The sequence below is a fragment of the Mytilus californianus genome, unplaced genomic scaffold (genome assembly GCF_021869535.1).
Source record: "Mytilus californianus isolate M0D057914Y unplaced genomic scaffold, xbMytCali1.0.p SCAF_6, whole genome shotgun sequence".
In the NCBI taxonomy this organism is placed as follows: Eukaryota; Metazoa; Mollusca; class Bivalvia; order Mytilida; family Mytilidae; genus Mytilus; species Mytilus californianus.
The window spans coordinates 65,488,211-65,503,171 of NW_026262712.1; the positions used below are offsets into that span (position 1 = coordinate 65,488,211).

The 14,961-nt window shown below is 32.2% G+C and overlaps 1 protein-coding gene across 1 annotated transcript in view; it reads left to right on the forward strand.

Annotated features, from left to right (window-relative positions):
- The first annotated feature begins 6,870 nt into the window (after nucleotides 1–6,870).
- Nucleotides 6,871–14,961, forward strand: part of LOC127705114 (leucine-rich repeat-containing G-protein coupled receptor 5-like) — a 77,803-nt gene continuing 69,712 nt past the window's right edge. The window contains exon 1 of the mRNA XM_052209373.1: nucleotides 6,871–7,447. Coding sequence (XP_052065333.1) covers nucleotides 7,245–7,447 — 203 coding nt within the window. The 5' untranslated portion in view covers nucleotides 6,871–7,244. The remainder of the gene's footprint in view (nucleotides 7,448–14,961) is intronic.

The window sequence follows — 14,961 nt, forward strand, 5'->3', positions numbered from 1 at the left end:
CAGAATGACGGAATGACGGATAAGAGTGAACCTATATGACCTTGACAACTTTATCGCGTGGCCATAAAAATTATTAAAAAATTATAGGCAAAATAGGTATAGAATAGAGAAAATGGTATAAAAATAAAGAAAAGAGAAACATGGTCTAAAGTAATAAAGAATTAATAAAGGGAGGACCAAACAGTACAAACGTTGTTCCATTCTTTGGGTGGTTTTGTTAAGTGCGTGCAGAAATAAGTCTTCCGTGCTATGAATCAATGCACCATATGTCTTCTTGACAATATTTGTTTGTTATGTTGCTATACGTAGGTGCAGTATAAGGTTTCCTAATGCTGTAGGTTCGTGCTGTCAGATATTTACAGTTATTGAGTATTTATTTTAGAGCTAACTTCTTTTATACGAACTCTGCTATTTTCTCTTTCAGTCTGTATGTTTATTGATATTGTTTCATAAGTCTGTCGTCATTACTTGCCCTTTACTTGCTTGCCCTTTTCACATATCATATATTATCAAGTTATCTAACTAATATCTCGGTGTGTTTTAAGTTGGCTAAATGTTTGTATTGTTTTTTTTTTATTCTACAATTATATCGTCGGGCTATTTGGTATTTTGTTATATAATTTCTTTCCTACATCTTTGTATGTCAGGCTTCAATGAACTGCCATAACAACGTCAATCAAAGAAATCCGATCAAACTGATTTGTGACCGTCTTGAACTTACAATGATGTGTGGGTTTTTGTTTCATGTTGAATGCCTCATTTTGACGTCGAGAGAAAGATTCAACAAACGCGTTGTTTCCCAGTTTTTTGCCTTGATAAGTACGTGTAAGGAACTTGTGTACAAATTTAAAACATCGTTTTCGTTTATGTTTTCATACTAAATAACGGAACTTGCCAATGAGGAAAATCGTTTGCGATTTTTGTCGATACTCAGTACAACTATCTGGATCGCATTAAAATTTTAGATTAAGAGAACATACTATTCTTAAAGCGTTCTGAACCTAAGATTGAATGATTGACTAGTATTTGCTTAACATCCAGTATAATATGCTTGTTCAGGACAAAACCAAATAAACAATAAATCGAGTAGGTTTATGTAGATTCAGAAGAGTGGATTGACCGTGATGATGAACGGAAATTACAGACTGCTACTTGAAATGAGAGTCTGCTGGGTAGAAGCAGAAATTTTGCCATGCAATATGCCACCCAAGGACCCCACAAAGTGATACGGGTTCATTAACGTGAAACGTGCGTGGTACTTTCACTACCCAAAGAATCGCACTTAAAGTCCTTATCCCGACTGAATACGGCTGCGTATTTATACTCCTTGCACAGCCAAACCGATTTCCTTGCATTGTATGATGGATATTTTGTTCATAATTTCAAGAAATCATACATAGAAAAAGGTAACAAATTCACAAAAAATCACATTCACGAGTACTACCTTTGCTCTGTAAAATAAAAATTGTATACTCAAATGTTATCAACACTTTATAATACTGACGTTTTTGGAGAACCCTTCTCTATCAGGAGAACCTGGAATTTCTTCCAGTCATTGTGTATTCAATATTTTTGTTAATGTTGTTTATACATAGAAACCTTTACCTTCTGTAGAATTCCATTAATGGATATATGTTTTGTTAAAATTAAAATTTAAAAACATATCAAAATTGGTAAAAAAATAAGAATTACAACCAGTTAAAGGTGTGGCATCCTTAAACCCTGGTAAAGACTGATTATTTTATTTTATAATGGTTATATCAATTTTATTGCCATGTATTGATATCAAACTCTAATCGACCATCACGTTTTCGAATTAGGTTTTATTATACATTTTGCTAGCAGTATTTAAAATAAACTGAGAAATGTTAACTTCTTACTAAAAAAATGTAGACTTGGAAGTGAGAAATGTCAAGTTGGAATTGAGAAATGTTAAGATGAAACTGAAAAATGTCAAGTGTGAACTAACAATGTCAAGTTGGAGCTAACAATGTCAAGTTGGAACTAACAATGTCAAGTACAACCAACTAACAATGTGAAGTTGGAACAACTAAAAATGTCAAGTTGGAACTAACAATGTCAAGTTGGAACTAACAATGTCAAGTTGGAACAACTAACTATGTCAAGTTGGAACTAACAATGTCAAGTTGGAACTAACAATGTCAAGTTGGAACCAACAATGTCAAGTTGGAACTGAGAAATATGAATGTCGACCTCGAAGGGAGAAATGGGAAGTTGAAAATGAATTTTTGAAAGCCTAATGTCACTACCGGTATCTCATGCAAATGATAAATTAGGTATTCGCTCGTCGTAGCCACATTCATATCCTCTTTTCTCGATTGCGACATAACCAAATGTGACTTATTATTGAATGTCTACTTGCAATGAGTAACACGCCGGGTACCAATAATGAAAGAAGCTGATTACCATTCTGGAACACCTGAGTTTATCCCTGGTTTTTTTATGGGGTTCGTGTTGCTTAATCTTAAGTGTGTTGTGTAGTGTTTTGTTTGTCTTTTCGTCATTTTTCTTTTTGGACATAGTGATCCCTTTATTGGACTTTTTGGTTGTCTCTTGCTATTTTTTCCAACCTATTATTTTATAAAATACATGAAAATTATTAACATGAACACAAGACCAAAGAAAAAAGTAAAAACAACAATCAAAGAGGTAAGGTCTATACTCGTTTGAATTGTTTCACGTTTTGTCACATGAGCAGGCGGATCCAGCCATTTTTAAAAGGGGGTTCCAACCCAGGATAAAGGGGGGTTTCAAGAATATGTCCCCATTCAAAATCATTGGTCGTCAAAAAAAAGGGGGTTCCAACCTCTGGACCCCCCCCCCCACCTGGATCCGCCACTGTGTCATATCTCTTATAACTGAGTGTACATTATTTGTTTCGATTATTGTTAAAGGTCGTACGATGACCTTAAGTTTCTTACATCCACGTCATTTTGACTCTTTACTTGAGAACTCATGATACCCGTTTCATCTATACGAGACTCGAATCAAAACAGTACAATACTGCAAAGTCATGCTAAGTATGCCTACATTTTAAAAAACAATATTATTCACTTGAATTTAAGGAACCACAGAAATTGATTGTCAAACTACTGACATATGTCATACATTTTTCAAGGAACGTTAACGTATAACAGCTCTAATTTCCTGCTTTGGGACTGTTCTTGTATTCATGTCTTAATGTTTTATGTATATTTTCTTACACTTAGTCATACAAATGCAGGTGTGCAAATCATTGGGTCCTTTTAGTTGACATTTTAAAGGGCACTCGCTTGGGTATTGTTTTCACAGCAAATTGATGGCATATATTGTGACACCTCAAGCACAGTATTGATCGACTGTTTGTGTTTAACGCCACTTCCACCACTCTTAGTTTATGTTAAATTTTAAAAATAAATGAACTATTTAGACCGCTTAGCCATCGAGCTTCCATGGACAACAAAAAACATTCAGTGAAATCATTAAAAAGGAGTATAGAATCATGAAAACAAACACCTCTTAAATTTCCCTCAATGGTCGTCAATTCAGGCAAAAAATCAAGACTACGGTTTTCAAGCTTTTCATTGCGTAAACAGAAATTTTTACATTAAAAATACAATAAAATACGTTCCCTATTGAACATTTACTTACCAATATTAACCAGTGTATTCATTTTCGACCCCGAACGAATCCACCGCTTCGACTATCTTACTTTTTCCCCGACTTTGACTGAAAAAATACGTGACATCTAAAAATGCACTAACAAAGCATTTCTCGAGATGAAAAGAAAGTCAGTCAAAACAATAAGTCGCCAAACCAAACACCAAAGGATAAAGACGAACAAAAATGCTGATTATTACTTATTACAATAAAAAATCAGGAAGTTAGTAGCCTTCAGTTATTTCATAAGCGAAGAAAGAAGGAGGGGATGTGTGGCTATCTATGACGCAGATATTTCATTATTATTATAATAGTCAATTATATCATTAGCATGATTATAGCAACATATTTCTTACAAATTATACAATCATGACATACTACAAAGTTACGCTTCATTTTAGAATACCATTAGAAAAACGTGAGATATGACATAATACAACTACTCACGATGTTCCTGTATAAAAATATGGTATTTAGAAAATAACATACCGTACTCCACTATCACTGTGGTTAACCACAATACGTAGTAATTTAAGTATTCCATGCATGTATATTTATTACGTTATTGGAAATCTAAAGGTGCTCGGGTGTCTTGTGTTATTATTATTGGTACGCGATGCATCTAATGTTTCTGTGCGATACCTTAGATCTTATCAAAGGCCGCTCATTTGGTGCTAATCTATTTTTGGTTTAATCAAGCCATCACGCGCATGGTCAGATGCAATTAATTTTTATGTTTATGTAAGTAAACATATGTAGAAAAGTTGAATAAAAGGTCAGGTAATCAAACGTTAGTAATATTAGACAAGACTTCGTGTGTAAAGAAGAACATGATTATTTAATTGGCTCTTTGTGCCTTGTGTCTATCATACTTGTTTTTATGTACCAGAAAACTTTCCACCAAGGTTCAAACGAAGTGGGTGTAAGCAATTATAGGCAACCGTGCGGCCTTCAACAATTAAAAAGCTCATGCTATATAGTCGTTTATAAAAGGCCCCGACATGAAAATATGAAACAATTCAATTGAGCAAATAACGGCCTAATTTAAAACAAAACAATTTATGAAAAACAAATAGGACAGACATGAACGACAACCACCGAACTACAGGCTCCTGACTTGTGACAGGCACACAAAGAATGTGGCGGGTTTAAATATGTTTGAAGGCACCAACTTTCCCCAACCTGGGACAGTGGTGTAACAGTACAACAAACTAGAAAAATCAGTTGAAAATGGCTAAACTAATCAGATCGATACAAAGCAGAAAAACATCTAACAAAAACACAGACCGGACGTGGCAGGGGGACAACAAAAAGACAAAAAAGTACAGATCTGAGAGTACTGGCAGTTAGCGTACCCCTCTTTATCCCACAGATTCTTCTTTGCATCTTTAAGATTTGTTTCTAATTTTCAATACACTGGATTATCTGTATTTTTGTCATACAATAATACGGCCTTATTTGCTCTCTTTGTCTCGACTTAATTATGTCCATCTTGTCACCTTGAAAATGTGAATTTTATACCTTTCAGTATTGAATTTGAATATATAACTAGGGAAATTTCATACAGGATCCTCGTATTTAGGATACAATTTATAATGAAAGAAATTTCAATCGTCATTTATGTTGCATTTTCATGTAAATATTTATTTTTCCCTTTTTTTTTTGGCGCAAATGAAATGATGCATTTTTAAAGAAAAAGCGCAAATGCAATGTGCCTAATTTTGATATCGTTATTTTTGTTGGTCAATTTTTACACGAAAATTGTTTTCGATTTTCAAGAAAGACTAGAAAACTTTAAATGTTGTCTGTCACTAAGTAGCATACGAACATTACCGATTTATTATATCAAATGCGCAGAACAATCTTTGAAGTTTTATTTATACAAAATGACACATGTTCTTGTCGCACCTTTCATTTCTGTCGACTCTGGTACATTTTAACAGGAAATAAATTACATACAAACAAATTTGTCCTAACATCAACTATAGTTTTAGACTAATAGGTTCTTTATTGCCTTCTTAACTTATGTCAATAATACTGTGTCATAGTAAGATTAGCAAGTGAATAAACTGAAGTTTATTGCAGCTTTTTGAATAAATATCTTAATCCATGCACAGGAAATTAACTTCAGGACACACTAACACACTGTATAGTTGAATAGAAAATTACCCTACAACATATATGTATAAACTACATTGAGGACAGTTATAGAATGTAGTTTTTCCCCCTTATATTTGTAGAATGTACTGTGGTCATCCTTAGGACAATTAAGACTATAGTCATTGTATATGTTGTAAGTATTTGAAAAGGACGATACAATTAATTTTATAATTGAAATAATTGAATGTATAATTAAAAGGTTTTAAAAAATAAAATATTTGCTGCCGAGGATCTAAGTGATAACCAAGGTAATATGACCGACAAAGCTGTTTTGCAACTAATAGTTATAGAGTGCAGGTATTACAATATTAAACGACAGCAGATTTACAAAATCCAGGCCTTTCCGACAAAATTAACATCCTTAAAAAAATATGCAAGAAAAGAATTAAATGATGAAACTTACGGTCATGGGTGTAACAAAAATGATAAAATGAAACCCATAAGACATGGTCAAGATTCATGTAACTTGCTACATCATGTTTTATATTCTATCATGTCGTGTCCATGTTTAGACTCAATTTGTCGTTGTATAATATCTCCATATCGTCGGACACGACATGTTTTCTTTTTCTTTTTCTTTTCTGGTCCATTAAACAATACCTGAAAACCCTAATGAAAACATCTGCCCTCATTGATTAAAAATTTGTATTTTATTATTTCCCAACCATTTTATCCATTTTCATTTAGATATAAAATCAATGTACAATCTAGAATAATGATGGCAGTATATTATTGACTCGGGTAACTGCCAGTATTCTCAAAATATCGAATTGTTGCTTTGAATTAATATTCCTAGATAAAATTGCCTGTCTTTGTTGATAAACAATCCGTTACATTAGTATAAACTGTAACATGATGGTAGATTTGCGTTAAAGTCCTGTTATGCATTTAGTAACTTTGTCTAACAATAAATAGTCGAATAATTGTAACTCGACTATTACCGATTTGTTAGTAATTAGTAATTAAGCAATACAATTTAAAGATGTGTATTCGATAGAAGATAAATGAAAACGTATTTAGAATAGATTTGTGGAAATAAACGAAGAAAAGAAAGTATCGATAATCTGTCATTATAAAACATCGATCACTTCGTTGATTAAAGTGGTGATGTATAGATCTTAAACAACAGACTGTGTAAGGATTACACCTAAACATAACTAGCTGAAGGACTATTGGTCGCTTATCAATCAAAAGGCGAAATTATCTTTAACGGATAAACATTGTTGAAACAGTCACCAATTATAGAAATATGGTTGATAAACTAAGACACTTCATTGTAAATTTAATCTGTATTTACAGTTTACCCGGGAAAATGCACCCGTTTATCGAAATTTTCTGATAGCAGAAATGATACTAGTGTGTCAATCAAATTTTGTCATTCATTGTGGGAAAGAAGATAATTCATCTTTCAGAACCATATCATTATGGCAAAGAGAAATTACGAAAAGTTAAAATGTGTCACATTATTAATGATGTTAGTTTATTGTGCAAGTGCTGGTACTAATTGTGAAAATGAATGTCCAAAATTTTGTCATTGCTCCGGTTTGTGTAATTCAAGAAGAGTTGATTGTTCAGGAAAAAACCTGACAGCGGTACCGGATGGCATTCCAGATGATGTCGTAAATTTGTAAGTAATATTTTAGTTTTGTATTCGCTAGTGCATTTCTTCACTACAATGATAACTTGGGGTACTTAATTTACATTTGTAGTGTCTGTTAATTATCCTTCAGTTATCTTAATTCGACACTACAATACCTGCAGCACTGTTGATACAGCTGTTCTCTTTAATTTATTTTACCAACATGCAAAATCGTGTGCTAACAAATTTGTTAGAAATTGGAATTAGTGCTTTATACCACCTTTGTACTAACATATATAGTTTCATTAATCTCTTACGCTTAAATAATTAACGTAGCTTACTTTTGTACATACGATTAGATATACATATCAAGATTCTCAAATAGAAATTAAAAAACTTTTTCATGAATATCTTTATGTTTGTGTCAGAAAAAAATGAAATTTGTGCATTAAAACCCAGAATGTACTTTAAACTCATACATAGCTCTTGAAATCTTGCCTTCTAATCTGGTGGTACCAGTAAAAATATTGTGGTCCTATATTTTCGGAAACATTTTACTATCCGTTATTTTCATACATGTAAGACTAGGCCAATTTCAATAATTATATGGTTCCATATTAAATATCAATATACATTGTAATCACGGATCTATACTTAAAACAAGACAGCATAAAAAGAAGAATAAAACAACCAGAAACTTTTGGTTGGACATGAGGACTACCAGTAAACTCAATTTGGCGGACCTACCGTATTTTTTGCAGTCCTTTTCAACTATTTCAACCGATTAACACTGTACGAACAACAACAATGAAGAATTGCTGTTTCTGATTAGTAACTTAAATCTATTTTCATCCTTACTTTGCTTATAATTTTAATTTGAACTCGTTTGTTAACTCGCTTTTCCTTTCTACTATAACAAACATTGGTGAAACCTCTATAGATTTCTTATTAATTTGGATAACTTGATTAATCAGAAAATATAAAGCAGCGTTAGTCTGTAAGTGGTATTAACGAGAAGACAAAAAAAAGATTAAATTCTACAGACGTGTGTCCTCATTTTGCCTTAGCTATATTGGTTTGTTTGTACTACATTCTCAGAGGAATACTATAACGTGAGTTATGTTGTCTCCCTGGGCTCTAAATAGTAATACATGTTTCAGTGTGTAAACATAAACATCAATTAGTTATCGTGTTGCTTTGTACTTTATTGTTCGTGTTATTATTCAATATTATGATCCAAGCTCTGCAAGTATTCATCATATTTAGGGGGATTTCCCTGTGCACAGAAGAATTATAGTTTTGTACCAACTATGACGTAAAAGAAGACCTTTGTTTTCACTCTAATAGTGAAGTTTGATTATAGATGTATATCGTTAAAAACTTACGTTTCAGTACAAATAATTATTAGTAAAAATTATACATGTACATGTATCAAATGAAAATCCCTTAAAAGAAACCGTTATTATCATTGTAAAAGTTGCTCAAAAACAATACGTCATCGCAATGAAATCATTCTATTGCTTCATCATACTCCTTTTAAAATATTTCATTTAGTATTCTCACTGATGCATGTATATAGCAACATAACACACATGTAACATTTATTGATTGAAACTTATAAATAATTAAAGAAAATATGTAGTGTTTATAGATGAGCTTTTGTCTTTAAATTCCCTTTTTAAGTGCTATTTTACATTTAAAAAAAACTGTTGGCATGTTATTGAAACATTACATTCAAGATTTTAAACATAAAATACTGACACATACTTTCGGTCTATTTCTAATTTTCAAATATTGATTAAAATTATATGTTGAAGAACTGATATGAGTGATAGTATAATGGCATGCAATATCACCTTGAAGTTAGTATTCGTTTCTAGATTTTTAACAATACGATAGTTTTTCTTGTAATTCCCAAATCCCTGTGGAATTTTAATATTGATTTCATTATCTATCATAACAGTTGGAATTGATATTGAGGTTCCAGACAGAGAAATAAAACTGTAACAATAATGATTCAGTTAGTACACTTAATTATAAAAGAAGACATGATGTCACATTAGCTGCGCGGATTAGGGACGCGGGTAGGGGAAGAGTAACGCTCTCTACACGTGAAAGAACCCTAGCTACAATTCTTTGAGGGTTCCGTAGATGACCCGTTATACGGCACAATTTCTTTCCTTATCATTATAATTACCCTCAATTCCAGTGGTATTATAGTTTACCAGCCATATGCATCTTCATGTTAAGACAAATGGCCACATTGTAGAGCCTATACAGAATTTATTGTGAATTTGTTCATGAAATGTATTTGTTACTGGATGTGGAGAAAACCAGAAATTAACATTCACCCTTTGTAGAGTCATCTCATTCATTTCCGATGTTCAAATTGTAGAATAGTATTGATGTTCTTGAGAATCTATAAAGACGGCCCAACATTGTAAATGTTAACTTTGATTATCCAATAATGTAGACATAATTCTGAACGTCAATGTATACAGGTTATATGTTGCATGCCGTTACAATCTGCACTGGAATTAATGTAAAGGCTAGAAGAACAGAAAATATTAGAAGCAGCATGTTTCAAATGCTGATTTAATTTAAGGTTGTCCAGACGACTCAATATCGACTTCTTTTGACTAACTACAGAATTGACAACATTGCGTCATCTTTGATAAGTTTTAAGTCCAAACTGGCTTTTGGCCTTTTTGCGAAAGTCTAAATCGTGAGGAGATAAAATAAGAGATTATCAACAAATTGAATAAACACATGTACATGTAGGTTAGCTAATAAATAAAAACATGTTGACTTTTAGCAGCAAATAACATCTTTATTCGGAGGCTTCAATTATACATGTATTGGTTTCTGTTTTCGGAACTGAAACGGGCAAAAGTGTTAGCAATTTCTATACAAAATTATCGGGCTGTCTGTTTGTACACTTGTTAAGATCTGTCTGTCCTCTCATATAGTGCATTGTAAATTAAGCCATAAAGCGGTATTGATTTGCCAATGAAGTAGGCAAGATGAAGTAGTTATATTAATGATGCCAATTTTACATACAAGTTAATCAACTTTTTCTAGGATGCTTTATTTGATCTGATAGGAAAGATCATACCAAAGTGAGAAATGTGAAAAAATTACAAAAAAGCGGAATTTGGGAAATGAGCACCCCCGTGTCATTCACCTTCCCCAAATTTTCCCGAGATACATGCTTGAAATTCTTATCATTTTTTTATTTATTTTTTTTTTGGGAACTGTGAAATGGCAGAACTTTGACTAGAATTAAGTGATTGAGGTGCATTAAGATGATATGTTCAATTATGCGAGTTAAACTTTATTTTCTTATACAAATATATTCTTAATTGACGTTTCATGTTTTGCCGACTTGTATCGATGTATAATCTATCTTATACAGTTGTCGCATTTTTCATTTTTGTTTGTTATATGAGAATTGTTGGGGTTCTAGACGGTGTTAAAAGAACAAAGAATAATCTCCAAACAAATAAAGAATAGAGAATAATTGGGTCCTTAAATGTAATGAAAAGAAAATATTCACCTTTAAGTGTTAAGAACGAAGAATAATTGGGTCTTAAATTGTAAATAATATGGAAGTGAAGACCCCTAATATTCCAGACCCTCATTTTTATCTTGTATCACTTGTCTTTGTGATGCCTTTCTGACACAAGTTTCAGTCGCTGTTAAATGTTTGCGAGACAATATTGATGAATGTACTTGCAGTATAATTCATTGCTCATAACGCGTTTATTTATACTAAATCGATCAGAATAACTCATGAATTATCATTACTTTTTTGAGTAAGTGTATCGTCCTGAACATGCATGAACTATTTGCCACTGGACGTTAAGCATCCAACAATCAATCGAGTAAGTGTTCTTTTTGTAACTCATTGACCGGCTAACATTTAACTGTGGATATATGATTTACATGTCTAAATGCGTGATAAATTTGATTCTCAATAGAATTTTGACAGATAAAGATTATTCACTTTACTCTATTTATCATGTTTATGTCACAATACAATGTTTGCATTTGTTTTAGCTAAAACATTAACACTAAGCACTGTTACAAGTACAATAATGTTAGCCTATAAATCTTGGAGTTTGTCCACACATTCTGCTAAAGAGTCATAATTTTATCATAGAAGAATAACATAATTTAACACAAGTCGCCTCTGTAATTTTCAAAATATTATTATCCATACAAACATGAACGTCTTTAATGTATAATGATTTCAATTTTGTATTTTGATTTTTCAATTTTTAAAGTGCGATTTATTGAACCAAATATATTGTTTATGTTGTTTTACTTATCAGTCTAGTTCTTGAGTAAATTTACACTTTTGACATATAAGTTACTCGGAACCGTATAATTGTTTATTCAATTGTGAATTATTTGTTTAAAAATCAAATGAATCCGGTTTTTTTTTGTAATAAAGGTGATAATACTTCGGTAAAGGATATATTTAGTATTGTGGAATAACTGTGTTCTGTTTTTTTTAAGATACACTATTAATTCACCTTTCTTTTCTGTTTTACATTCTGTAGTAATATTTGCACAGATCTTGTTTCCCATCACTGTTCTTTACGTTTCCGAAATAACGTACTTTAATGTACAGCGCCGGTATCGTAGTGTAAAGAGACATGGTTTCTATATCAACAGATTACGTACTTTAACTTAATTTTCAGTAACTTTCACCATTTTTTGTTAATATTATGATATAATACTTCGAGTGATTTTTCTGCATTGATTTTAATTTGTACGTTTTTCAAATGTTTAATTATTCTGCTGACAGTGTACTTTGTGTTACACATGTTAAACGATATCAGATTTTTAGCAGTCTTTTTTGTAACATTAATAGACGACTTGTCTAGACTTCAGCATATATATTGATAAAGACAGCCTAACAGTCAGCACATCTGTATTGACATGAATTATAATTGATATGGTCATTTTTGTTTCACGTTTTGAATTAACTGTTCACAAAACTTTGAATTTTTCGAAATACTAAGGATTTTCTGCCCCAGGAAAAGATTACCTTAGCTGTATTTGGAAAACACTTTAGGGATTTTGGGTCCTCAATGCTCTTCAACTTCGAACTTTATTTGGCCTTTTTAACTTTTTTGGATTCGAGCGTCATTGATGAGTCTTTTGTAGACAAACGAGCGTCTGACGTACAAAATATCAATCCTGATATCTATGATGAGTTTATTGGCAATATTTTTAAAAATGGTATGCTGTTCTCATGCTGTCTTTTGGTGTATTGTTTTGCTGGGTTGCTGTCTCATTAACGTATTCTCAAAATCCATTATTCATATTAACCACCACATTATCATGATAAAAATGAATTACAGTAACAGCAATCGTGGTCCATGTAATATCAGTGTTGTTTTCGGTTCTACAATGTACATCTTGAATATAAAAATATATAAGTTACATACTATTAATAACTCATGACAGCATTTACTTATTTACATAATATGTTCTTTTCACCAGAAATCTGTACTTCACTAGTATGAATGCCCTAAATACCTACGTTTGATCATTTTGCTTATTAATGCAGATATGTATGGCTACAGATTCAATGTCCGAGTTTGGCTATATCCTTGGTCCATTTCGGTTATATCAGTATTTGGTTTTGTATAACGTTTTGGATTTCAAAACATTTTGACCTCGAACATCGCTGAATGGACGCTACTGGTTGAAATTTAAATTTTGTACATGAAAATTGGCACTGTTTAATTGTATTACTACCACTTCTGACCAAATGAAGCCTTATGTTGAGCATTCCGTTTTTATGTTGGAGTTCGTGTTGCCCAGACTTCTATATTGTGTTTTGTGTAATGCTGTTTATCTTTTGGGCGTTTCGTTTTTTGCCATGGATTCGTCAGTTTGTTTTCGACTTATGAATTTGAATGTCCAATTAATATATTTGGCCTCTACTCACTCCCCCACCCCACCCCCATTTATACTGGAAAAAATATTCAAAACTTTCTCGAAAATATGTCACATCAAATTCGGTGGTCATATGTTGTGCACAAATGTAAAATGATTACATCTATGACCAGTACTTTTAATTGAACCCTTTTGTACTGTCGAATAAAAGCCTAATAGATTACAAAATCTGTTTCCAATCACCAAACTGATTAGCAGACTACAATCTTATAGTTTTCACTACACGATGCTTGTAATCAACGTCAATCTCGTCATTCTTAAGAAAACGTTTGGAAAGTGCTAAATGATGCTCACGTGATCACTGTGTCAATACGTGGTAACATATCTGTCATTTTTGTACTACAAATCAGTATACAAAGATTGTGGATTCTGTGGATTTTATAAGTGCTTGTGAACCAAAAACGAAAGAAATGCACTTTATTGCTAGATCCTGCTGACAAGGATCGGCTCAACTTTATATCACGAGTACTATTGAACGTTGATATCTCATATTACGTGTTTTCAAGGAATAATTAACCATTTTTATTGGAACATATAATACAGCAATATAGTTAATTGAAACAGCAATCAATCATAGTACACAGAAAATACGCGTGGTTTCAACAACCGTAAATAATTGTTAACGGAAAATTTGATAAAATTTTGAATTGTGAAAAATATAAATGTTCTGGTTTGTTTCAACGTCGATGAGACTGTAACCATCCGACATAAAAAGTCAAAAGATATCTTGATATTAGAGGTCAGCAATTGAACAGCATCTGGGTGGGGATTACGGAATGAGATTAATGGAACAATAAATGAATAGTGAAAAAAAAGGAAGAATAGATAATAATGGGGTGCTATAACATGATAGATAATAATTGTCAAAAAAGGTATAGGATATAAAAAAGGTATACAAAAAAAAAATGATTGAAGAGCCCCCTTATCCTGACCATCATTGATATGTGGATATACAAACAATACCCAACCTCTTAATCATCCCAAGACTAGAAACGACAAATAAGAAATTAAACATAGACTTCAAAGATTTACCATCAACACCATAACAGTGGATTAAAGGAAAACATAACAAAATGACTAAAGCCAATCAATGACATGCTTCCTTTTTAGCGAAGGATAAATGCACATCATGTGATCAGAATAAGCTAGTTTTGGAGCACATGAATTGCCTTGACCATTGACTTCTACGAATATCTATCAATACCAATTAACTATAATGCATAAACTATGTACGCTCGAGTTCCATTTTTATCAATGAAAACCGCACACAAGGCAAATAAACAAAAAACACCTAGCAAACCTGTAGGGAAACGTTTTATAAACTTGTTCCATACCCAGTATGAACAACAATATAAAACGCCAGTTTTTTAAACTGGAATGCGTTTTAAAGTAAGACTCAATTCTTAAAGCTTGGTTTAAAAATGCATTCAGTTTGCAAATTCGCTTTTTAAGCAATGCTAAGTTGATATCTTAGTAAAAATCAATGTTTTAAAGTTTCAGTGCAGCAAATAACCTGTCATCTTTATATAGAAGTTATATTACATTACGTGATTTAGATGCAATGCTTTAATTGAATATGATAGAGAACG